This window comes from Pseudophryne corroboree, chromosome 5 (assembly GCF_028390025.1).
Source record: "Pseudophryne corroboree isolate aPseCor3 chromosome 5, aPseCor3.hap2, whole genome shotgun sequence".
In the NCBI taxonomy this organism is placed as follows: domain Eukaryota; kingdom Metazoa; phylum Chordata; class Amphibia; order Anura; family Myobatrachidae; genus Pseudophryne; species Pseudophryne corroboree.
The window spans coordinates 230,001,944-230,029,918 of record NC_086448.1 but is presented as its reverse complement, the minus strand read 5'-3'; the positions used below and the strand labels follow the sequence as shown (position 1 = coordinate 230,029,918).

The window sequence follows — 27,975 nt, the reverse complement described above, 5'->3', positions numbered from 1 at the left end:
TTTTTTTTTGTATTTTCTCCTGGGTTTATATATACTAATAAAAATAAGCCATTGAAAAACAAACCAAATGTTTTTTCTACTTACATCTTAAACCTACTGCCAAATAACGTTTGGAAACTGTTCACCCATTTTTACTTTACAGTGATGTCCAACTATTGGCTCATATGTATTTTTGGAACCTGAATAGTCTCATTGTGATTGTATCATTATTTTGATATTCTCTGGAGCTTATGTATTAAGCTCATAAATGACTGAGTTATAATGAAATGAATACACAATACATCATCCTAGACTATGATAAGCACTTTTTAAGTCAGTGTAATACCAGGCTTATACAAGAACGAGTACTGCTCCTACAACCAATGTCCAACCATTGGCATTTTTATTACACTTTGGACACAGCCTTTGCAGCCAAGTTCCCAGGTCACAGTTTATAGGCCCCAGCGGCCATTAAGCACTCTGCAGATGGAGCAGTAGGTGACTGCGAGTTGTGTTTCACTATAACACTTTACCTGGGAGTGAATCCAGTGAGCCGGAGGATGCAAGTTGTTTTTCACAGCAAGTTCCAGGACCCTTTCTCTTTCCAGGAGCCCAGGACTAGAGCAGATTGAGAAACCACCGACTACAGAAACTCCAGGGACAAAGAAATCTACCCTGAAGACAAAAAACAAGAGCAGTTACAGAGTCATATAATACAATTTTTTTTTTTAGAAATCTAGGTAATTAATATTTCGGTTGGAGTTTAATTAAGCTCTCTGGGGCAGAGTCCTCCGTTTGGTGTGTCTTTCACAGATTCTTGTACTCTTCAGCCCATGTTCATACAAATCCAAAAACACATGAAAAGCAAGTTAAAAGTAGATCTACTAAGACAGCTGCTTTAACCATCAAGCTCTTAATAAAAGTAAATATTAAAATGTGGTGCATCCTGTGTTACTGGTACAATGGAGAACACAACACATTGTGGCATGGAAAACATGATAAAAACAAACTAAACTGAGCTTTCGTTGTCATGTGTTTTTGTACAACACACACGTGTCTGAACATACAGTATTATTTATATTTACTTATGAACAGCACACCTCACACAGCATTACATAAATACATTAGTAGGAAGAGTACACGAATAAATAGAAAATAATAGGCTTGTGTTATTTGCAGGCATGAAATGTAAACTCCTGCAAATTACATTATTGACAGAAAGAAATGTAGCTGAGAGCGGAAAAATAAATGATTGTAATATGTCCTGCAATCTCTGATCAATATATATATATTTTGTTTCGTTACTTAAAACAAAAAGTCTAGAAGAACTGGGAACGGTGAATAAAATACTGTAATACATTATAATACATATAAATCGTCAGTTTCCAATGTTAGAGAGCTTAACGCCCACTCCCATCTTTATTCTTTTCTCTCGCCCTCCATAATATGCAACAGATAGAGTATACCTTTCCTACTGCAAGACCATTACATTTCCAGTTATATTCATCTGTTCCTTCCCCAAAGTACATAACAGGTAGGGGAAATACCAAAGATGCCTGTAATCCACAAGGCCACAAGTAACGGATTGTGGTCATTTCCACTAGAGATGAGCGGGTTCGGTTCCTCTGAATCCGAACCCGCCCGAACTTCAGGTTTTTTACACGGGTCCGAGCAGGCTCGGATCTTCCCGCCTTGCTCGGCTAACCCGAGCGCGCCCGAACGTCATCATCACGCTGTCGGATTCTCGCGAGGCTCGGATTCTATCGCGAGGCTCGGATTCTATATAAGGAGCCGCACGTCGCCGCCATTTTCACACGTGCATTGAGAGTCATAGGGAGAGGACGTGGCTGGCATCCTCTCCGTTTAGAGAAGAGAGAGACACAGTATTTTGGGGAGCATTATTAGGAGGAGTACTACTATACTGTATACTACTATACTACTTGCTGAAGTGATATTTATACTAGATTAGATAATAGATAGTGTGACTGTAAGTGTATTATCTGACTTGTGGGGGAGACACTGACAGTGGGGAGCAGTTAGAGTCTGAGAGCAGGACTCAGGAGTACATATAACGTACAGTGCACACTTTTGCTGCCAGAGTCAGTGCCACACTGCCATTGTTTTGACCACACTGACCACCAGTATAATAATATATTTTGTGATTGTCTGCTTAGGCCTCGGAGTACTAGTTGCAAGTTGCAACGTGACCTGAAGTGACCACCAGTTTAATAATCAATCACCACCAGTTTAATATATATATATATATATATATATATATATAATATATATATATATATATATATAATATTGTATACCACCTACCCGTGGTTTTTTTTTTTTTTCATTCTTCTTTATACATACTACTATAGTAGCTTACTGTAGCAGTCTGCGGTGCTGTGCTGACCTGACAGTGTCCAGCAGGTCCGTCATCAGTCATTACATAATAAATATATATAGTACCTGTCCGGCTGCAGTACTAGTGATATTATATTGATTTCATCTCATTATCAATAATTTATCATCCAGTCTAGACTCTATATTAGCAGCAGACACAGTACGTTAGTCCACGGCTGTAGCTACCTCTGTGTCGGCACTCGGCAGTCCATCCATAATTGTATACCACCTACCCGTGTTTTTTTTTTTTCTTTCTTCTTTGTACATACTACTATAGAGTATAGTAGCTTACTGTAGCAGTCTGCGGTGCTGCTGAGCTGACAGTGTCCAGCAGGTCCGTCATCAGTCATCATTACCTAATAAATATATTATCTACCTGTCCGGCTGCAGTACTAGTGATATTATATATACATACATATATATATTGATTTCATCTCATTATCAATCATCCAGTCTATATTAGCAGCAGACACAGTACGTTAGTCCACGGATGTAGCTACCTCTGTGTCGGCACTCGGCAGTCCATCCATAATTGTATATCACCTACCCGTGTTTTTTTTTTTTTTCTTTCTTCTTTGTACATACTACTATAGTATAGTAGCTTACTGTAGCAGTCTGCGGTGCTGCTGAGCTGACAGTGTCCAGCAGGTCCGTCATCAGTCATCATTACCTAATAAATATATTATCTACCTGTCCGGCTGCAGTACTAGTGATATTATATATACATACATATATATATATTGATTTCATCTCATTATCAATCATCCAGTCTATATTAGCAGCAGACACAGTACGTTAGTCCACGGCTGTAGCTACCTCTGTGTCGGCACTCGGCAGTCCATCCATAATTGTATACCACCTACCCGTGGTTTTTTTTCTTTCTTTCTTCTTTGTACATACTACTATAGAGTATAGTAGCTTACTGTAGCAGTCTGCGGTGCTGCTGAGCTGACAGTGTCCAGCAGGTCCGTCATCAGTCATCATTACCTAATAAATATATTATCTACCTGTCCGGCTGCAGTACTAGTGATATTATATATACATACATATATATATTGATTTCATCTCATTATCAATCATCCAGTCTATATTAGCAGCAGACACAGTACGGTAGTCCACGGCTGTAGCTACCTCTGTGTCGGCACTCGGCAGTCCATCCATAAGTATACTAGTATCCATCCATCTCCATTGTTTACCTGAGGTGCCTTTTAGTTGTGCCTATTAAAATATGGAGAACAAAAATGTTGAGGTTCCAAAATTAGGGAAAGATCAAGATCCACTTCCACCTCGTGCTGAAGCTGCTGCCACTAGTCATGGCCGAGACGATGAAATGCCAGCAACGTCGTCTGCCAAGGCCGATGCCCAATGTCATAGTAGAGAGCATGTCAAATCCAAAACACCAAATATCAGTAAAAAAAGGACTCCAAAACCTAAAATAAAATTGTCGTCGGAGAAGCGTAAACTTGCCAATATGCCATTTACCACACGGAGTGGCAAGGAACGGCTGAGGCCCTGGCCTATGTTCATGGCTAGTGGTTCAGCTTCACATGAGGATGGAAGCACTCAGCCTCTCGCTAGAAAACTGAAAAGACTCAAGCTGGCAAAAGCACCGCAAAGAACTGTGCGTTCTTCGAAATCCCAAATCCACAAGGAGAGTCCAATTGTGTCGGTTGCGATGCCTGACCTTCCCAACACTGGACGTGAAGAGCATGCGCCTTCCACCATTTGCACGCCCCCTGCAAGTGCTGGAAGGAGCACCCGCAGTCCAGTTCCTGATAGTCAGATTGAAGATGTCAGTGTTGAAGTACACCAGGATGAGGAGGATATGGGTGTTGCTGGCGCTGGGGAGGAAATTGACCAGGAGGATTCTGATGGTGAGGTGGTTTGTTTAAGTCAGGCACCCGGGGAGACACCTGTTGTCCGTGGGAGGAATAGGGCCATTGACATGCCTGGTCAAAATACAAAAAAAATCAGCTCTTCGGTGTGGAAGTATTTCACCAGAAATGCGGACAACATTTGTCAAGCCGTGTGTTGCCTTTGTCAAGCTGTAATAAGTAGGGGTAAGGACGTTAACCACCTCGGAACATCCTCCCTTATACGTCACCTGCAGCGCATTCATAATAAGTCAGTGACAAGTTCAAAAACTTTGGGTGACAGCGGAAGCAGTCCACTGACCAGTAAATCCCTTCCTCTTGTAACCAAGCTCACGCAAACCACCCCACCAACTCCCTCAGTGTTAATTTCCTCCTTACCCAGGAATGCCAATAGTCCTGCAGGCCATGTCACTGGCAATTCTGACGAGTCCTCTCCTGCCTGGGATTCCTCCGATGCATCCTTGAGTGTAATGCCTACTGCTGCTGGCGCTGCTGTTGTTGCTGCTGGGAGTCGATCGTCATCCCAGAGGGGAAGTCGTAAGCCCACTTGTACTACTTCCAGTAAGCAATTGACTGTCCAACAGTCCTTTGCGAGGAAGATGAAATATCACAGCAGTCATCCTGCTGCAAAGCGGATAACTGAGGCCTTGACAACTATGTTGGTGTTAGACGTGCGTCCGGTATCCGCCGTTAGTTCACAGGGAACTAGACAATTTATTGAGGCAGTGTGCCCCCGTTACCAAATACCATCTAGGTTCCACTTCTCTAGGCAGGCGATACCGAGAATGTACACGGACGTCAGAAAAAGACTCACCAGTGTCCTAAAAAATGCAGTTGTACCCAATGTCCACTTAACCACGGACATGTGGACAAGTGGAGCAGGGCAGGGTCAGGACTATATGACTGTGACAGCCCACTGGGTAGATGTATGGACTCTCGCCGCAAGAACAGCAGCGGCGGCACCAGTAGCAGCATCTCGCAAACGCCAACTCTTTCCTAGGCAGGCTACGCTTTGTATCACCGCTTTCCAGAATACGCACACAGCTGAAAACCTCTTACGGCAACTGAGGAAGATCATCGCGGAATGGCTTACCCCAATTGGACTCTCCTGTGGATTTGTGGCATCGGACAACGCCAGCAATATTGTGTGTGCATTAAATATGGGCAAATTCCAGCACGTCCCATGTTTTGCACATACCTTGAATTTGGTGGTGCAGAATTTTTTAAAAAACGACAGGGGCGTGCAAGAGATGCTGTCGGTGGCCAGAAGAATTGCGGGACACTTTCGGCGTACAGGCACCACGTACAGAAGACTGGAGCACCACCAAAAACTACTGAACCTGCCCTGCCATCATCTGAAGCAAGAAGTGGTAACGAGGTGGAATTCAACCCTCTATATGCTTCAGAGGTTGGAGGAGCAGCAAAAGGCCATTCAAGCCTATACAATTGAGCACGATATAGGAGGTGGAATGCACCTGTCTCAAGCGCAGTGGAGAATGATTTCAACGTTGTGCAAGGTTCTGATGCCCTTTGAACTTGCCACACGTGAAGTCAGTTCAGACACTGCCAGCCTGAGTCAGGTCATTCCCCTCATCAGGCTTTTGCAGAAGAAGCTGGAGACATTGAAGGAGGAGCTAACACGGAGCGATTCCGCTAGGCATGTGGGACTTGTGGATGGAGCCCTTAATTCGCTTAACAAGGATTCACGGGTGGTCAATCTGTTGAAATCAGAGCACTACATTTTGGCCACCGTGCTCGATCCTAGATTTAAAGCCTACCTTGGATCTCTCTTTCCGGCAGACACAAGTCTGCTGGGGTTCAAAGACCTGCTGGTGACAAAATTGTCAAGTCAAGCGGAACGCGACCTGTCAACATCTCCTCCTTCACATTCTCCCGCAACTGGGGGTGCGAGGAAAAGGCTCAGAATTCCGAGCCCACCCGCTGGCGGTGATGCAGGGCAGTCTGGAGCGACTGCTGATGCTGACATCTGGTCCGGACTGAAGGACCTGACAACGATTACGGACATGTCGTCTACTGTCACTGCATATGATTCTCTCACCATTGAAAGAATGGTGGAGGATTATATGAGTGACCGCATCCAAGTAGGCACGTCACACAGTCCGTACTTATACTGGCAGGAAAAAGAGGCAATTTGGAGGCCCTTGCACAAACTGGCTTTATTCTACCTAAGTTGCCCTCCCACAAGTGTGTACTCCGAAAGAGTGTTTAGTGCCGCCGCTCACCTTGTCAGCAATCGGCGTACGAGGTTACATCCAGAAAATGTGGAGAAGATGATGTTCATTAAAATGAATTATAATCAATTCCTCCGTGGAGACATTGACCAGCAGCAATTGCCTCCACAAAGTACACAGGGAGCTGAGATGGTGGATTCCAGTGGGGACGAATTGATAATCTGTGAGGAGGGGGATGTACACGGTGATATATCGGAGGATGATGATGAGGTGGACATCTTGCCTCTGTAGAGCCAGTTTGTGCAAGGAGAGATTAATTGCTTCTTTTTTGGTGGGGGTCCAAACCAACCCGTCATTTCAGTCACAGTCGTGTGGCAGACCCTGTCACTGAAATGATGGGTTGGTTAAAGTGTGCATGTCCTGTTTATACAACATAAGGGTGGGTGGGAGGGCCCAAGGACAATTCCATCTTGCACCTCTTTTTTCTTTAATTTTTCTTTGCGTCATGTGCTGTTTGTGGAATGTTTTTTGGAAGGGCCATCCTGCGTGACACTGCAGTGCCACTCCTAGATGGGCACGGTGTTTGTGTCGGCCACTAGGGTCGCTTATCTTACTCACACAGCTACCTCATTGCGCCTCTTTTTTTCTTTGCGTCATGTGCTGTTTGGGGAGTGTTTTTTGGAAGGGCCATCCTGCGTGACACTGCAGTGCCACTCCTAGATGGGCCCGGTGTTTGTGTCGGCCACTAGGGTCGCTTATCTTACTCACACAGCTACCTCATTGCGCCTCTTTTTTTTCTTTGCGTCATGTGCTGTTTGGGGAGGGTTTTTTGGAAGGGCCATCCTGCGTGACACTGCAGTGCCACTCCTAGATGGGCCCGGTGTTTGTGTCGGCCACTAGGGTCGCTTATCTTACTCACACAGCTACCTCATTGCGCCTCTTTTTTTCTTTGCGTCATGTGCTGTTTGGGGAGTGTTTTTTGGAAGGGCCATCCTGCGTGACACTGCAGTGCCACTCCTAGATGGGCCCGGTGTTTGTGTCGGCCACTAGGGTCGCTTATCTTACTCACACAGCTACCTGATTGCGCCTCTTTTTTTCTTTGCGTCATGTGCTGTTTGGGGAGTGTTTTTTGGAAGGGCCATCCTGCGTGACACTGCAGTGCCACTCCTAGATGGGCCCGGTGTTTGTGTCGGCCACTAGGGTCGCTTATCTTACTCACACAGCTACCTCATTGCGCCTCTTTTTTTTCTTTGCGTCATGTGCTGTTTGGGGAGGGTTTTTTGGAAGGGCCATCCTGCGTGACACTGCAGTGCCACTCCTAGATGGGCCCGGTGTTTGTGTCGGCCACTAGGGTCGCTTATCTTACTCACACAGCTACCTCATTGCGCCTCTTTTTTTCTTTGCGTCATGTGCTGTTTGGGGAGTGTTTTTTGGAAGGGCCATCCTGCGTGACACTGCAGTGCCACTCCTAGATGGGCCCGGTGTTTGTGTCGGCCACTAGGGTCGCTTATCTTACTCACACAGCTACCTGATTGCGCCTCTTTTTTTCTTTGCGTCATGTGCTGTTTGGGGAGTGTTTTTTGGAAGGGCCATCCTGCGTGACACTGCAGTGCCACTCCTAAATGGGCCCGGTGTTTGTGTCGGCCACTAGGGTCGCTTATCTTACTCACACAGCTACCTGATTGCGCCTCTTTTTTTCTTTGCGTCATGTGCTGTTTGGGGAGTATTTTTTGGAAGGGACATCCTGCGTGACACTGCAGTGCCACTCCTAGATGGGCCAGGTGTTTGTGTCGGCCATTAGGGTCGCTTAGCTTAGTCATCCAGCGACCTAGGTGCAAATTTTAGGACTAAAAATAATATTGTGAGGTGTGAGGTATTCAGAATAGACTGAAAATGAGTGGAAATTATGGTTTTTGAGGTTAATAATACTTTGGGATCAAAATGACCCCCAAATTCTATGATTTAAGCTGTTTTTTAGTGTTTTTTAAAAAAAAACACCCGAATCCAAAACACACCCGAATCCGACAAAAAAAATTCGGTGAGGTTTTGCCAAAACGCGGTCGAACCCAAAACACGGCCGCGGAACCGAACCCAAAACCAAAACCCGAAAAATTTCAAGTGCACATCTCTAATTTCCACATGGTCACCAAGGGCCTGATGATGAGATGAATGCAAGAAGACTGTAACTGCTCCTGCAGAGCGTACACACAAATGAGAGCGAACATTCACCTGTATACAGTTGTGCGCGTCTCTGCGGTGCATATACTCGCTATCCATACTTCTGGTGTAGTGCGGGTGCACTTGAGCCAGCACACACTTGGAACATATAATACATCTGTAAACATGTGTCTTTATGCTTCTGGCTACGTTCTGTTGATGCACAGCGCAGTAAGAATACATGTATATGCAAAGAAAGAGGTATCACTTAAGCTCTGCACCGGGACCCAAGTATCACTGTGAGGAGCATTTTCAAACAATTTAATGTGGACACCAACACAAGAAGCACTGTGGGGAAAATAGAAGTTTGTATGCTTTAAATATGGCTCTCCAAATTATGGAAAAGCCCTAAATGAGTAATCTCCCGAAAAATTCCCCAGCATTATGCCCAATTGATCTTGTACGTATATATATGAAATTTGCATGGGTACAGATATACTGTAACTCAGAAATTAGGCTGGACATCATTCCACACACAGATGTGTCCTCATACAATATTGCCGGAATTGTGCCAAACAGCTCTTCTCGGCGCACCAGGCCAGGGTGACGCGGCTTGCACGGAGCGTCTTTTTCGCTTGAATGAGTCTTCGCCACACAAATGAAACAATAAGATACGACAACACCACTTAAGATTGCACTGATTAATTTGATATGCAACATTTGCACATCTGTGTACTAAGGAGTCTGAGGGCTGTATTTAATAAGAGTCGGAAACTGCTGTCTTGTCGGATAGATGGCAATTTCCGACTGGAATAGGTCAGAAGGGGTTCCGACCTATTCAATGGGGGCACATTTTTTCCGACAAGTCGGGAAACCCAACTTGTCGGAATGCTGTCGGAAACGGAAAACCCACCGATCCACCTGCTTCTGTCGGAAACTGAGCCAAATCATACAGGTTTTGGCCCCCTTTCCGACAAACTCAATCCGACTTGAAAACAAGTCTGATTGAGGTGAGGAGACGGGGAGCGGTGCGGCGGGCTACAGGGATGATAGTACCTGCAGTGCCTCCTCCGCTGCCGCACAGATCACTCCCGCTGCCAGCTCTGGCCGCCGCTGGAAGCTCCCCCGCCGGCCGCCTCACACTGCTACCCCGCCGGCCGCCGCACACTGCTCCCCCCGGCCACCGCACATTGCTCTCCCCACCGGGGGCCGCACACTGCTCTCCCCACCGGGGGCCGCACACTGCTTCCCCCGCCGGGCGCCACACACTAATTCCCCCCGCCAGCCGCCACACACTAATTCCCCCCGCCAGCCGCCGCACACTACTCCCCCCACCAGCCGCCGCACACTACTCCCCCCACCGCTGTCAGTGCACCCGGCAGCTGCGGCAGGACAGGACACAGGGAACGGCCAAATCCGACAGTCAGATTTGGCCGCTCTTTGAATAGGGGTTGTCGGGTCCATTCCGACAACTGCATGTCGGAATTGACCCGATTCTTATTGAATATACCCCTGAATCTGTATATAATGTGCTACAATGCAATGGCTGTGCTTTATCACATGCAAGTTCCGTTGTGCTTCATCTGCGACTTTGTACATTATTTATAACCATTTCCTATATGGTAAAAGTCGCAGACTGGTATCTCTGGTACAGACAGTAGTGTTTTGCTGCATCTGCGGTGCGAATGAGATGCAATTTTTTTAAAAAAAGTCACTATAGTACACTGCTTGCAGCGGCTCACTCACGCTGTATAGCATATTAAGCTTGGTGTATAAGGACACATCTGCATTATCACCAATTCTGATGAACAACAATGAAGGTCAAATTTTGATTGCGGACAGGAAATCATTTACTTTTAATAATGGTACCAGTTTCATTCAAGTTTCAGATCTTAATTTATGTTTTAGTTATTCAGTATTTTAGTCAAATAACAAAATACGGATGTGGTATACAGACTGTGTCAAGTTTACAATAATTATACATTTAAATTTAAGAGAGTTGTACTCCGAGACATCCATATCTCTGCAGGAGGCTCTTCAGCATAGCATTACAGCGTATTTGTGGCATACAAAGTGTGGAGGTCATTAAGGTCAGTACTGATCGGCTGCACGGACATGAATTCTGATCATGTTACATTACTGCCTATACTGTAAAATCTACTTCATAACTTGGGCATTGACTCAATATCAAATTGTGAAATAATAAAATATCCCGCTAGCTTATTCCTTGCATGGTTTGTACATGCCTACATTTACAGTATGAAAAATTCTCTCTGACTCCGATGTGTGGAATTGGCTGGTAACCTTATAAAAAGAGAGAAAGACAGGACTTCATCCAAAAAAAGCAGCGTACTATTCGACAGAACAAAAAAAAGTAAATTGTTACATTTATTTTAAGCACTTTCTTACAATAATGGAAAACATGTGGTGCGCACATAAGATTAACAAGCAAAAAATCCAGTGACGTAAAACAGCCAGGCTTCTGGCACAACTTGGCCCCAGAACAGAAATATATATATTGAATGTTGTTTTTGAAACAAGAACAATGATCATAGCATTTTATTACATTAATTTAGCACGAAACACAATGTAATCATACAATGCATGGCAAGCCCTATAAATAGTCGCACTGTATGAGGTCATTGTTGTTTTCATAATCGAATCTCCAGACTCTTACCAAATTAAGAGATCTGACTCTGGAAAGACCCCTAGACCCAACACCCCTCCCCTCAAATGAGAAAATGGTTTTATTTTTCTATCTAGGATAATACAGTCTTTTCATGAACACAAAGTTTTTATAAAATAGACTGTTTGATGACAGTACATACTGATTTTTTTTTTTTTTTTTTAAAGATAGCGGTTAAGTTAAAAAGATACAATTAATATTAATAACACAAAAACGTAAACATGCTTATCTGTGGATCAGTCTGTAATTGTCACGCTGATAGACACATACTGATAGTATTAGGCAACAGTGCCCTCTTGTGGGGAAAATGTTATTGCCATCATCCGTCATCTACTATATGTTGTTAACATTTTCATTCAATCCAGTTCTATTCAAATGTAGGGCTTATTAGAGTCTAAAGGAGTGTGCTATGTGGGGATTGGGACCCCTGGGAGCCACAGACTTACATTTTTGTGGCCTCCCTATTCCGAAACACGAAAAACATCATGGGTCTGATGCAGAGTTGAAAGGAAATTGGGTGTACAGTATGTTGCTTCAAAAGTGCATGCACAAAAAGGTGTATATTTGCCTGTTTGCATTTTGTGTTGCACCGCCACTGTACATCATTATAGCACCTGCCCTGTACGAAGTGCAAAAGATATGCTTGGAAACAAACACCCTTTGGCAACCCCTTTGGTTGGCTGGGAACCCTCCCATCAAAACCACACCTTGACCACGATACCAATATTAGTTATTATTTTACAGAGCTGCATGTTTTATGGATCTCCTCACTTTTACCAAGGAAATAATTAGCACCAACTGTGAATCTTTTAAAACGTGTCAACCAGTAATGAATACCCCTGTGCACCAACTAGGAGATCTGGAAACATGCATTAGTTTGCTAGATAACGGTATGGTGTACAGGGTTGGACTGGCCCACAGGGGTACAGGCCAAACCACCGGTGGGCCCCACTGCCTGGGGGCCCACCCCCTCCTCTAGGGATCAGGTTCCAGACTGTACTGTTACAAATCTAGTACATTATCTTGCGTGCACTACAGTATTTACTGTATATATTTATCTAGGGGACCAACACTTGCAAAATGGTTAGGCAAACCAATGTGGCGGCTGGGCACACCCCCTCTAGAGACTGACCACACCTCTAAACATGGGCCTCTACCACTGTATTCCGCCAGTGGGCCCTACATGCCCCAGTCCGAGACTGATGGCGTATGACCAGCTTTAAGGCTTAATGCAATTGATGGTCCTTTATATGTCTGAAGTACTACATACATTGCAATTTGTAGGAGGCAGAAAGATAGCAAAGTGCTAATAATGCCCTCCTCATGAAATACATACCAATTGCCGGCGGACGGGATCCCGGCTGTCATGATACTAGACAGCAGGATCCCGTCCGCCAGAATACCGGCAGCGGGGCGAGCGATAGAGAGCCCCTTGTGGGCTCACTGCACTGCGGGCATAGTGGCTCGCTGCGCTCGCCACAGGTTATATTCTCTTTCTATGGGTGTCGTGGACACCCACAGAGGAAGAGTTGCCTGTCTCACCAGTATTCTGGCGGCGGTATTTCATCCCCAGTCGGGATTCTGGCATCGGGATTGCGACCGCCGTGATCCCGACTGGCGGTATATTAACTGCTTCCTCTCCTCATGGACTCGGCATACTCGCTGAAAAATCAAGCATTGCAACCCCCCACCCACCACCACCACTCTAGAAATCCCACCCCTGATGCCTATGTGAGAACATCCCAGTCCAACTGTAGATGTGATTGCAATGGGGTGTAGTATGAGTGGCCGGGATCCCGGGGGCCAGCAGTTTACCGGCGCCGGGATCCCGACCGCCGGCATACCGGCAACTGGGCGTGCGCTAATGAGCCCCTTGCGGGCACACGTGCTATTTATTCTACCTCCAAGGGGGTCGTGGACCCCCAAGAGGGAGAATATGTGTCAGCATGTTGGCGGTCGGGATCCCGGCGCCGGTATGCTGGTCGCCAGGATCCCGGCCGGCGGCATACTGAAGACCACCCATTGAAATCTGCATCCATCCTTGTGTGCTAGGAGTTCTGGAACATGCAGAGTTTGAAACATGCAAGATCCATGCCACAAACAGATGTGTGTTCTACTCCGAATCAACCCCTATATTTGGAAGCACCTCATTGGTGGTCCTACAGCAATGACACAAGGAGAGCAAGCAGAAAAAGACTAAATGTAGCATTAATAGTGCCTGTTAATACTAATCTTGTGTACCTTTTTTGTCCATTTCTGCCTTATTATATAGATATGTCCTCATACACTTATCCATATGACATGAGACGCCTGGCATGTTTCCCATGCTTGCATTTTTACTCAGTTTTGCTATTTTTCTGTCAAATTTGTGACTGATTCTGAGATGGGAGCACAGTACAAAAAGTAACTTTGTCTCTGTACTGTGTCCACAGCTTGACCCCCTGCGACCCCCGTACACACTATGCAAAAAATAGCTCAGTGTGTATGGGCTTTTATGGAATTGGGAGGTCGGGCATATAAATATTAAACGGCACATACATAAGATGCGACCTTCTGATCCAGATCAACGCAGGACTTTTTTTAAGATGTTTATTGGCTAACACTCCAGCAACGGACCTGCATACACACCTATACAATAGCCGATAGCTGGTGAACAGACCAACGATTGTATTGTTTTTGTACGCAGGAATCACAGGGGCAGATTTATTAAGCTCGGTGAAGTGATAAAGTGGAAGGTGATAACGTACCACCAGTCAGCTCCTAACTGCAATTTTTCAAACCCAGTTAGAAGTTGATTGGCTGGTGCGTTACCACCTTCCACTTTATCACTTCACCAGGCTTAATAAATCTGCCCCTAAATCTCTCTGCATATTCTACATTGCTTTGCTCCAAATACATAATCAGCCCCATAGTGTACTAGGTACTTTAGAATTAGTTTTTCATTTGTCGCAAAATAAATAGTATAAAGTGGCAGTTAAAGTATTACGATACATGGTGCAGGTCACACACATCAGACCTATTTTTTGCATTTTTTTTTCTTACACAGGTTGTATACTTTTTATTCAATTTTGCATCTTACATTCCTTATAGTGTACTAGACACCTAGGAGTATATTTACTAACATGCAGGTTTATAGAAGTAGAGATGTTGCCCATAGTAACCCATCAGATTCTACTTATCGTATGTCTACCACTTTCCAGAAGAGAATAGCTAGAATCTGACTGGTTGCTATGGGCAACATCTCCACTTCTATAAACTTTAGTAAATATACCCCCTAGGATTAGTAATTTTGTAGCAAAGGTATTGGTATCCATTTGCAGATTAAGCATAGTACATGTAACTCATATCAGGCCTGTATTTTGCCTTTTTACCCTAGATTGTGTTCTTTTTCCTCAGTGCTGCATCTTTGTATGCTTATAGTGTACTACTGTAGGTACAGTACTTAAGATCAGTGGCAGTCAGTGGCATGCTCGAGGAGGCTATCTGGTGTGATTTGAGGATTGGTGTATAATGAAAGCATATCAATTAAAATCTCCTTATTTATAATAAACACTTATCAGGTGTAGGGGGGAATTCAACTGAGGGGAAAGGGTACGAATTGCCGTTGCCACAGTGTTTAAATACTGGCAACAACAGCCTGACTCTCACCCTTTACCCGGCCCATTCGCTCAAAAGTGCTCATGAACACGTTTGAGCAAGATCCCGCTTCCATAAAGCGTGGCGGCTGCTGCATACTCGGCCAAGCAAGTCCATTCACTCTCAATTGAATTGCCCCTGTACAGTAGTATGGTCATTTTTGTGACCAGTATTTGAAAGATCATAAAGTGTGATGGGAACCTTTGCATGCACACCACGTCTGACAGACATCGCAGAACTTATTTTTAAATATTTAAAAGTGAGCCAGATGGAATCCAACTAAATCAACACAATATTACTAACTTCTATTACTAATTGCTCATCTTAACCATTTGCATATTGGAATAGAAATATACTGTATAATTGAATGGAGGGATGTCAATTAGATGTGAAGAGGGCGATAAGCTGTTGCTGCAGGGTTTCAATGCCAGCAAAGACAGCCCGATCGGCCGAATTCCTCTAAAAAAGTGCTCACTACCTATGGGGCAACGAGCACTTTGAGCAAGATCCCCACCACCATAAAGCGTGGCAGTGTCGGGCAAGTTCGCCGGGCGAGTCCTCTTGCCACCTAATTGAATTCCACCCAGAAGGTATCTCAAAGATTGTAAAGCTGTGAGCAGGGCCCTCTTTCAGCTCTGTCTGTAAGTTGCCTGTCTTCATTTATTACTTTGTTTAATGAATTGTAAAGCCCTACAAAGTACGTCAGCAATGTACAAATATCAATAATTAGTAATAATACAGGTTAATAACAATAAAAGGGTGTTTTCCTGTTTACCCAAAAAGTCACTTAATGCACACCAGGTGTCTTTAGTGTGAGATTTTCTAGGCTTTCATGAGAATTACTGTTGAAATAACGGTGTTAAAAAATTTACAATGTGACAAGCAACAAATCTGTAGTTGTAACACACAAAGCGCAAGGCAAATGTTATGACCTTTATCTGACACTGTATTTTCAGGCCAGTGCTATTTTTGGGACATTGTTGTCTTATAATGAGAAAAGCAGTAAAACAATGTAAAGTACATGGGAGCCACTTCCCATATTTGCATTTGCCAAGCAGAAAACATTTGCTGTCACAGCTTTAATGCCTGTGGTCTTAACCACCAAATCAACCTCTTCTTCCTGACTTCCCAGCTCGGAAACAGTCATTATTAACATTTATTTATATAGTGTATACATATTCCACAGTGCTTTACAGAGAATATTTAGGGAAGATGTACTAAACAGTGAAAAGAGTGGAGAAGTTGCTCATGACAACCAATCAGCATTGAAGTAACATTTATCATTAACATACTATAAAAATAAGATTTTAAACCTACCGGTAAATCTTTTTCTCCTAGTCCGTAGAGGATGCTGGGGACTCCGTAAGGACCATGGGGTATAGAAGGGCTCCGCAGGAGACATGGGCACTATAAAGAACTTTAGATGGGTGTGCACTGGCTCCTCCCTCTATGCCCCTCCTCCAGACCTCAGTTACAGAACTGTGCCCAGAGGAGACGGACAGTACGAGGAAAGGATTTTTGTTAATCTAAGGGCAAGATTCATACCAACCCACATCATCCACACCGTATAACCTGGAATATACGAACCAGTCAACAGTATGAACAAAACAGCATCAGCCAAAGACTGATCTCAACTGTAACATTACCCTTATGTAAGCAATAACTATATACAAGCCTTGCAGAAATATGTCCGCACTGGGACGGGCGCCCAGCATCCTCTACGGACTAGGAGAAAAAGATTTACCAGTAGGTTTAAAATCTTATTTTCTCTTACGTCCTAGAGAATGCTGGGGACTCCGTAAGGACCTTGGGGATTATACCAAAGCTACAGACTGGGCGGGAGAGTGCGGATGACTCTGCAGCACAGATTGAGCAAACATGAGGTCCTCATCAGCCAGAGTATCAAACTTGTAGAATTTTGCAAAAGTGTTTGAACCCGACCAAGTCGCCGCTCGGCAAAGCTGTAATGCCGATACGCCTCGGGCAGCCGCCCAAGAAGAGCCCACCTTCCTAGTGGAATGGGCCTTTACCGAATTTGGTAACGGCAATCCAGCCGTAGAATGAACCTGCTGAATCGTGTTACAGATCCAGTGAGCAATAGTCTGCTTAGAAGCAGGAGCGCCAACCTTGTTGGCTGCATACAGGACAAACAGTGCCTCTGTTTTCCTAACCCGAGCCATCCTGGCTACATAAATTTTTAAGGCCCTGACTACATCAAGGGACTTGGAATCCTCCATCCTCCCCAAGGATCCACATCTGACTGAACCCAGACGTGGCTGAAAAGTCGAAGGCGTGCCCCCACCGGCGCGGACTCCCTCAGTGGAGCCCCAGCGTCATGCAGTGGAATTAGTAGAAGCCGTGGAGGACTTCTGCTCCTGGAAACTAGCCGTAGCAGGCATTCTTTTCCCTCTACCCTTACCTCTGGCGAGGAAGGAAGAGCCCCGACCTCTTCTGGACTTATGCGACCGAAAGGACTGATATTGCGGCGTTTTCTTTTGCTGTGGGGAAACATAAGGTAAAAAAATAAGATTTTACTTACCGATAAATCTATTTCTCGTAGTCCGTAGTGGATGCTGGGGACTCCGTCAGGACCATGGGGAATAGCGGCTCCGCAGGAGACAGGGCACAAAAGCAAGCTTTTAGGATCACATGGTGTGTACTGGCTCCTCCCCCTATGACCCTCCTCCAAGCCTCAGTTAGGTACTGTGCCCGGACGAGCGTACACAATAAGGAAGGATCTTGAATCCCGGGTAAGACCCAAACCAGCCACACCAATCACACCGTACAACTTGTGATCTGAACCCAGTTAACAGTATGATAACAATGAAGTAGCCTCTAAAAAAGATGGCTCACAACAATAATAACCCGATTTTTGTAACAATAACTATGTACAAGTAATGCAGACAATCCGCACTTGGGATGGGCGCCCAGCATCCACTACGGACTACGAGAAATAGATTTATCGGTAAGTAAAATCTTATTTTCTCTAACGTCCTAGTGGATGCTGGGGACTCCGTCAGGACCATGGGGATTATACCAAAGCTCCCAAACGGGCGGGAGAGTGCGGGTGACTCTGCAGCACCGAATGAGAGAACTCCAGGTCCTCCTCAGCCAGGGTATCAAATTTGTAGAATTTTACAAACGTGTTCCCCCCTGACCACGTAGCTGCTCGGCAAAATTTTAAAGCCGAGACCCCCTCGGGCATCCGCCCAAGATGAGCCCACCTTCCTTGTGGAATGGGCATTGACAGATTTTGGCTGTGGCAGGCCTGCCACAGACTGTGCAAGCTGAATTGTACTACAAATCCAACGAGCAATAGTCTGCTTAGAAGCAGGAGCACCCATCTTTTGGGGTGCATACAATATAAACAGCAAGTCAGACTTTCTGACTCCAGCCGTCCTGGAAATATATATATATATATATATATATATATATATATATATATCTATTTTTAGGGCCCCGACAACGTCTAGCAACTTGGAGTCCTCCAAGTCCCTAGTAGCCGCAGGCACCACAATATGTTGTTTCAGGCGAAACGCTGACACCACCTTAGGAAGAAACTGGGGACGAGTCCGCAGTTCTGCCCTGTCCGAATGGAAAAACAAATATGAGCTTTTTTTAAGACAAAGCCCCCAATTCTGACAATCGCCTGGCCGAGGCCAGGGCCACAACATGGTCCCTTTCCATGTGAGATATTTCAAATCCACAGATTTGATCGGTTCAAACCAATATGATTTGAGGAATCCCAACACTACGTTGAGATCCCACGGTGCCACTGGAGGCACACAAGGGGCTGTATATGCAATACTCCCTTGACAAACGTCTGGACTTCAGGAATTGAAGCCAATTTTTTCTGGAAGAAAATCTACAGGGCCGAAACTTGAACCTTAATGGACCCCAATTTGAGGCTCATAGACACTCCTGTTTTCAGGAAGTGCAGAAATCGACCTAGTTGAAATTTTTTTTTTTTTTTTTTTTTTCGTGGGGCCTTCCTGGCCTCACCCACGCAACATATTTTCACCACATGTGGTGATAACGTTGTGCGGTCACCTCCTTCCTGGCTTTGACCAGGGTAGGTATGACCTCTTCCGGAATGCCTTTTCCCTTAGGATCCGGCGTTCAACCGCCATGCCGTCAAACGCAGTCGCGGTAAGTCTTGGAACAGACAAGGTCCCTGCTGGAGCAGGTCCTTTCTTAGAGGCAGATGCCACGGTTCCTCTTAGAACAGACATGGTTCTTGCTGAAAGCAAATCCCATCTTAGCTCCCGAGGCCATTAGTCCTCTGTGAGCATCTCTTGAAGTTCCGGGTACCAAGTCCCTCTTGGCCAATCCGGAGCCACGAGTATAGTTCTTACTCCTCTACGTCTTATAATTCTCAATACCTTGGTTATGAGAAGCAGAAGAGGGAACACATACACCGACTGTTACACCCACGGTGTTACCAGGACGTCCACAGCTATCGCCTGAAGGTCTCGTGACCTGGCGCAATACCTGTCCCGTTTTTTGTTCGGGCGGGACGCCATCATTTCCACCTTTGGTCTTTCCCAACGGTTCACAATCATGCGGAAAACTTCCCGATGAAGTTCCCACTCTCCCGGGTGGAGGTCGTGCCTGCTGAGGAAGTCTGCTTCCCAGTCGTCCACTCCCGGAATGAACACTGCTGACAGTGCTATCACATGATTTTCCGTCTAGCGAAAAATTCTTGCAGTTTTGACCACTGCCCTCCTGCTTCTTGTGCCGCCCTATCTGTTTACGTGGGCGACTGCCGTGATGTTATCCCACTGGATCAATACCGGCTGACCTTGAAGCAGAGGCCTTGCTAAGCTTATAGCATTACAAAATTTGCTCTTAGCTCCAGTATATTTATGTGGAGAGAATTCTCCAGACTTGATCACACTCCCTGGAAATTTTTTCCCTGTGTGACTGCTCCCCAGCCTCTCAGGCTGGCCTCCGTGGATACCAGCATCCAATCCTGAATGCCGAATCTGCGGCCCTCTAGAAGATGAGCACTCTGTAATCACCACAGGAGAGACACCCTTGTCCTTGGATATAGGGTTATCCGCTGATGCATCTGAAGATGCGATCCGGACCATTTGTCCAGCAGATCCCACTGAAGAGTTCTTGCGTGAAATCTGCCGAATGGAAGCGCTTCGTAATAAGCCACCATTTTTTTACCAGGACTCTTGTGCAATGATGCACTGACACTTTTCCTGGTTTTAGGAGGATCCCGATTAGCTCGGATAACTCCCTGGCTTTCTCCTCTGGGAGAAACACCCTTTTCCTGGACTGTGTCCAGAATCATCCCTAGGACCAGCAGACGTGTCGTCGGAACAACTGCGGTTTTGGAATATTTAGAATCCACCCGTGCTGTCGTAGAACTACTTGAGATAGTGCTACTCCGACCTCCAACTGTTCTCTGGACCTTGTTCTTATCAGGAGGTCGTCCATTTTCTTTGAAGACGAATCCTCATTTCGGTCATTACCTTGGTAAAGACCCGGGGTGCCTTGGACACTCCAACGGCATCGTCTGAAACTGATAGTGACAGTTCTGTACCACGAACCTGAGGTACCCTTGGTGAGAAAAGCAAATTTTGGGACATGGAGGTAAGCATCCCTGATGTCCCGGGACACCATATAGTCCCCTTGTTCCCAGTTCGCTATCACTGCTCTGAGTGACTCCATCTGGATTTGAACCCTTGTAAGTGTTCAAATTTTTCAGATTTAGAATCGGTCTCACCTAGCCTTCTGGCTTCAGTACCACCCTATAGTGTGGAACAATACCCCTTTCCTTGTTGTAGGAGGGGTAATTTTATTATCACCTGCTGGGAATACAGCTTGTGAATTGTTTTCAATACTGCCTCCCTGTCGGAGGGGGACATTGGTACAGCAGACTACAGGAACCTGCGAGGGGGGAAACGCCTCGACATTCCAATCTGTGCCCCTTTGATACTACTTGTAGGATCCAGGGGTCCTGTACGGTCCCAGCGTCATGCTGAGAACTTAGTAGAAGCGGTGGAGGGCTTCTGTTACTGGGAATGGGCTGCCTGCTGCAGTCTTCTTCCCTTTCCTCTATCCCTGGGCAGATATCTTATAGGGACGAAAAGACTGAGGCCGAAAAGACTGTGTCTTTTTCTGCAGAGATGTGACTTAGGGTAAAAAACGGTGGATCTTCCAGCAGTTGCCGTGGCCACCAGGTCCCATGGACCGACCCCAAATAACTCCTCCCCTTTTATACGGCAATACATCTTTGTGCCGTTTGGAATCTGCATCCCCTGACCACTGTCGTGTCCATAAACATCTTCTTGCAGATATGGACATCGCATTTACTCTTGATGCCAGAGTGCAAATATCCCTCTGCGCATCTCGTATATATAGAAATGCATCCTTTAAATGCTCTATAGTCAATAAAATACTGTCCCTGTCAAGGGTATCAATATTTTTAGTCAGGGAATCCGACCAAGCCACCTCAGCTCTGCACATCCAGGCTGAGGCGATCGCTGGTCACAGTATAACACCAGCATGTGTGTGTATACTTTTTAGGATATTTTTCTGATAAGCATGTGAGCGCCTTATCCACCCTGAGGGGTGTTTCCCAATGCGCCTTAACTTCTGGCGGGAAAGGGTATACCGCCAATAATTTTCTATCGGGGGAAACCCACGCATCATCACACACTTCATTTAATTTATCTGATTCAGGAAAAACTACAAGTAGTTTTTTCACCTCACACATAATACCCTTCTTTGTGGTACTTGGAGTATCAGAAATATGTAACACCTCCTTCATTGCCCTTAACGTGTGGCCCTAAAGGAAAATATGTTTGTTTCTTCACCGTCGACACTGAAATCAGTGTCCGTGTCTGGGTCTATGTCGACCGACTGAGGTAAATGGGCGTTTTTACAAGCCCCTGACGGTGTCTGAGACGCCTGGACCGGTACTAATTTGTTCGCCGGCCGTCTCATGTCGTCAACCCACTTGCAGCGTGTTGACATTATCACGTAATTCCATAAGTAAGCCATCCATTCCGGTGTCGACTCCCTAGAGAGTGACATCACCATTACAGGCAATTTGCTCCGCCTCCTCACCAACATTTTCCTCATACATGTCGACACACACGTACCGACATACAGCACACACATAGGGAATGCTCTGATAGAGGACAGGACCCACTAGCCCTTTGGGGAGACAGAGGGAGAGTTTGCCAGCACACACCAAAATGCTATAATTATACAGGGACAACCTTTATATAAGTGTTCCTCCCATATAGCATTTAATATATATGTATATCGCCAAATCAGTGCCCCCCCTCTCTGTTTTAACCCTGTTTCTGTAGTGCAGTGCAGGGGAGAGCCTGGGAGCCTTCCCCTCAGCCTTTCTGTGAGGGAAAATGGCGCTGTGTGCTGAGGAGAATAGGCCCCGCCCCCTTTTCGGCGGGCTTCTTCTCCGAAGATTGTGAAGTCTGGCAGGGGTTAAATACATCCATATAGCCTCAAGGGCTATATGTGATGTATTTTTCGCTATACAGGTATTCTACATTGCTGCCAGGGCGCCCCCCCCCCCCCCGCGCCCTGCACCCTCCGTGATCGCTGTGGGAAGTGTGCTGACAGACAATGGCGCACAGCTGCAGTGCTGTGCGCTACCTGAGGAAGACTGAAAAGTCTTCTACCGCCTGGTTCCGGACCTCTTCAATCTTCAGCATCTGCAAGGGGGTCGGCGGCGCGGCTCCGGGACGAACCCCAGGGCGAGACCTGTGTTCCGACTCCCTCTGAAGCTAATGGTGTCCAGTAGCCTAAGAATCCAATCCATCCTGCACGCAGGTGAGTTGAAATTCTCTCCCCTAAGTCCCTCGATGCAGTGAGCCTGTTGCCAGCAGGACTCACTGAAAATAAAGAACCTAAAAACTTTTTCTAAGCAACTCTTTAAGAGAGCCACCTAGATTGCACCCTTCTCGGACGGGCACAAAAACCTAACTGAGGCTTGGAGGAGGGTCATAGGGGGAGGAGCCAGTACACACCATGTGATCCTAAAAGCTTGCTTTTGTGCCCTGTCTCCTGCGGAGCCGCTATTCCCCATGGTCCTGACGGAGTCCCCCAGCATCCACTAGGACGTTAGAGAAAGTAGATTTACCCGCGGTAGCTGTGGAAACCAGGTCCGCGAGACCTTCCCCAAATAAATCCTCATCTTTGTAAGGCAAAACTTCCTTATGCCTCTTTGAGTCGGCATCGCCCGTCCATTGGCGGGTCCACAGGGCTCGCCTAGCAGAAATCGCCATGGCGTAAGCTCTCGAACCTAGCAGACCAACGTCTCTCTGAGCGTCTCTTATATACAAGACTGCGTCTTTAATGTGACCTAAGGTCAATAAAATGGTATCCCTATCCAGGGTATCAATGTCAGCTGACAAATTATCCATCCAAGCTGCTACAGCGCTACAAACCCAAGCCAACGCTATTGTCGGTCTGAGCAAGGCACCCGTATGTGCATAAATTGATTTTAAGGTAGTTTCCTGTCTGTGATCAGCAGGATCCTTGAGGGCTGCCGTGTCTGGAGACGGCAGCGCCACCTTTTTGGACAAGCGCGTTAACGCCTTGTCCACCCTGGGTGAGGATTGCCACCGTAACCTGTCCCGTCTTGTCTGGAGTTTCCCAAGCCTTTTCAAATAACGCGTTCAGCTCATGAGATGGGGGAAAGGTTACCTCAGGTTTCTTTTCCTTAAACATGTGTACCCTCTTGTCAGGGGCAGAAGGGTCATCTGTGATATGTAAAACATTCTTTATTGCAATAATCATATAATGAATACTTTTGGCCACCCTTGGGTGTAACCTTGCATCATCGTAGTCGACACTGGAGTCAGAATCCGTGTCGGTATCAGTGTCTGCTACTTGGGACAGGGGACGTTTCTGAGACCCTGAAGGGCCCTGTGACACAGTCAAAGCCATGGATTGACTCCCTGTTCTATCCCTGGACTCTGCTTTGTCCAATCTCTGATGTAATAAAGACACATTTGCATTTAAAACATTCAACATATCCAACCAATCAGGTGTCGGCGTTGCCGACGGAGACACCACAATCATCTGCTCCACCTCCTCCTTAGATGAGCCTTCCACTTCAGACATGCCGACACACACGTACCGACACCCCCACACACTCAGGGATATATCTATATGGAGACAGTTCCCCAATAAGGCCCTTTGGAGAGACAGAGAGAGAGTATGCCAGCACACACCCAGTGCCACCTGACACTGGAAACAAAATTCCCAGTAACGACAGCGCTTTTATAAATACATATATATATATACATATATACACACACACTTACTGCGCCAATTAAATGTGCCCCCCCCCCCTCTTTTTTGCCCCGTCACCGTGTTCAGCAGGGGAGAGTCCGGGGAGCCAGCTTCTCTGCAGTGTGCTGTGGAGAAAATGGCGCTGGTTAGCGCTGAAGGATCAAGCTCCGCCCCCTCAGCGGCGGGCTTCGGTCCCGCTCAAATTTTCAATACTGGCGGGGGTTTATTTAATATACAGTCAGCCAGTCCCAAGAGGTTTATTATTGCTGCCCAGGGCGCCCCCCCCTGCGCCCTGCACCCTTCAGTGCCGGCTGTGTGTGTTGTGTGTGGGAGCAATGGCTGCGCGTTACCTCAGAGAAGATCTGAAGTCTTCTGCCGCCTTTGAAGTCTTATTTCTTCTTATACTCACCCGGCTTCTATCTTCCGGCTCTGTGAGGAGGACGGCGGCGCGGCTCCGGGACGAACGGCGAGGGTGAGACCTGCGTTCCGACCCTCTGGTAGCCTAAGAAGTAGAGCCTATCATTTAAGTAGGTCTGCTTCTCTCCCCTCAGTCTGACGATGCAGGGAGCCTGTTGCCAGCAGTGCTCCCTGAAAATAAAAAAACCTAACAAAAGTCTTTTTCAGAGAAACTCAGGAGAGCTCCCCTGTAGTGCACCCAGTCTCCTCTGGGCACAGGATCTAACTGAGGTCTGGAGGAGGGGCATAGAGGGAGGAGCCAGTGCACACCCATCTAAAGTTCTTTATAGTGCCCATGTCTCCTGCGGAGCCCGTCTATACCCCATGGTCCTTACGGAGTCCCCAGCATCCTCTAGGACGTAAGAGAAATTATAGAGCAGCTGATTGGTTGCTATGGGTAAAAGGTCGACATGGCAAAAGGTCGACAGGAACAAGGTCGACATGGAAAAAGGTCGACATGAGTTTTTTATGTTTTTTTGGTGTCGTGCTCTTCGTAGAGTGACCGGGAACCCCAATTAGTGCACCGCGTCCCCTTGTGGCCCCAAAATACGGTCGCCATGACCTTCTTTACAGATGGAGTTGTTTAGAAATTCTTTCAAGGTGGAGACGATGTGAGTTTCAATGTCGTGGATGCTTGCTTCGTCTCTGGTGTGAAATGATGCACCCACATACAGTATCATCACCTGTAACAATATACTGCAGGAACTGCACTCTAAGCGACAATCCCATCCTATTGGTTTTCTGAAATTCTGTCAGGTGCTTTGGTACCCAGCGTAAACACTTTATCCTGTACCCCAGTTGCATATGAACGATGTTGTGCACAGCACACACTGAGATGTTCAGTTCATCAGCAATATCATTAACTCAAATGCATCTGTCCTCCTGAATCAGACCTTCAATGGGGCACAAACGGTCATCTGTGGTTAACATGTTTGGCTGTCAAGATCGCTGCTCATATTGGACGTCTGTTCTGATGTAATCATAGGCATTGCACCCAACCCAAACCTGTTTCTGTGACATGACATTATTATCGTACACCTCCACAAGTTGTCAATGAATAACAGATGCTGATGTGCCCATTAGATGCAGATGAATCTGGTTACACTACGCACCTCAATGTCTGACCATGCTTCCACCAGCACTGCCATATTACAACTGATGTTGGGACAGTATGACTGAGATGAGGCGCAGTCAATTGACCGTGAGGGAAACTAATGGCCGTGAGGGGAAGCAGTGGTCTACCTGCTCTGGCCTGGTGGGAAATTAGAATGAAATAGAGAACATTACACACATGAGGTCTTGTTATCTTAATCACTGAACCACCCTGGTATTATTAGCGATTAGGACATATTTGAAAAACAATTGGTTGCATATATTCAGCTGCTGTATAAGGAGAACAGAAAGGGATGTAACCATGCTTGGACATGGGTCCTTCTGAATAGAAAATCAAATCAATTGCAAACAGCAGATCCCAAAATATTGCAACTATATCATCATCATAGCTTACACAAAGGCATAAAACGGATACAAAGCTTACCATCAAGAGTCAATCAGAATGTAATGTCAGGTATCCTCAGCTCCCCAGGAGAACATACGTTTTGTCGACTTATGTTTTGGACAGCGTAATGCCGATATGGAATATTTGTTATTTAAAGCATGTTAGCCATTATAACTTTCAACTTGAATGTTAAAGCATCATGTTTAAAGTAATAATGTAGACATGGTTAATATGCTTAACATTAGTACCGCGATTACAGTATGATCATCAGCATAACTGACGACTTTTCAATAACATCCAACTCCCCAAACTACCTCAAAGTATTCCATAGAAGCTGTACGACATGAAATGGAATTATGCCATCTGGTGGATGTTTTCCGTACTCCATCACAGATATACAGAGTAACATTCATGGTTTTTTGACAAACGTGCAAGTCTACATGTCCTTTGTTTGGGCACATTATTTGGGATACACTGTACATCAACACAACATCTACATTTCTTTCAAAGCCAAAGACAATCTATTCATGTAATTAAAATAGCATATAGATTTTTCTACATATACGCCTGTCCTCAAATAGTGTCAAATAACCCCATTTAGGGTGTGCATGTGCCACAGAAATTGGGGTCCATTTGCCAACACTCTACTTAGTGTGGAGATAAAGCTGTTCCTGCTTCACCTGCTACTGCTGTAAAGCAGGAGCCGCCTACTGCAACAGTTACTAAAACTAACCCCACTGAGGAGAGTGAATGTTAAGTCACCCCCTCCGAGGTGTCAGCAGACAGTAGGGACCCTGAACTCACCCAGGGGGAGATGTACTAAGCCTGAAAAGTGATAAATATCACTGTGATAAAGCACCAGCCAATCGGCTCCTAACTGCCATGTTACAGGCTGTGTTTGAAAAAATAAGAATTTACTTACCGATAATTCTATTTCTCGGAGTCCGTAGTGGATGCTGGGGTTCCTGAAAGGACCATGGGGAATAGCGGCTCCGCAGGAGACAGGGCACAAAAGTAAAGCTTTTACAGGTCAGGTGGTGTGCACTGGCTCCTCCCCCCATGACCCTCCTCCAGACTCCAGTTAGGTACTGTGCCCGGACGAGCGTACACAATAAGGGAGGATTTTGAATCCCGGGTAAGACTCATACCAGCCACACCAATCACACCGTACAACTTGTGATCTAAACCCAGTTAACAGTATGATAACAGAGGAGCCTCTGAAAGATGGCTTCCTAAACAATAACCCGAATTAGTTAACAATAACTATGTACAAGTATTGCAGATAATCCGCACTTGGGATGGGCGCCCAGCATCCACTACGGACTCCGAGAAATAGAATTATCGGTAAGTAAATTCTTATTTTCTCTATCGTCCTAAGTGGATGCTGGGGTTCCTGAAAGGACCATGGGGATTATACCAAAGCTCCCAAACGGGCGGGAGAGTGCGGATGACTCTGCAGCACCGAATGAGAGAACTCCAGGTCCTCCTTTGCCAGGGTATCAAATTTGTAAAATTTTACAAACGTGTTCTCCCCTGACCACGTAGCTGCTCGGCAGAGTTTTAATGCCGAGACCCCTCGGGCAGCCGCCCAAGATGAGCCCACCTTCCTTGTGGAATGGGCCTTAACAGATTTAGGCTGTGGCAGGCCTGCCACAGAATGTACAAGTTGAATTTTGTTCCAAATCCAACGAGCAATCGACTGCTTAGAAGCAGGTGCACCCAACTTGTTGGGTGCATACAGTATAAACAGCGAGTCAGATTTTCTGACTCCAGCCGTCCTTTAAATGTATATTTTTAAGGCTCTGACAACGTTCAACAACT

General features: G+C 45.9%; 1 protein-coding gene across 3 annotated transcripts in view; it reads right to left on the bottom strand.

Annotated features, from left to right (window-relative positions):
- The window catches only part of OXNAD1 (oxidoreductase NAD binding domain containing 1), a 174,579-nt gene that overhangs the window by 74,251 nt on the left and 72,353 nt on the right, over window positions 1-27,975 (bottom strand). For all 3 annotated transcript variants that reach the window (XM_063922163.1, XM_063922164.1, XM_063922165.1), the window contains one exon: window positions 513-654. In XM_063922163.1, coding sequence (XP_063778233.1) covers window positions 513-654 — 142 coding nt within the window. The remainder of the gene's footprint in view (window positions 1-512; window positions 655-27,975) is intronic.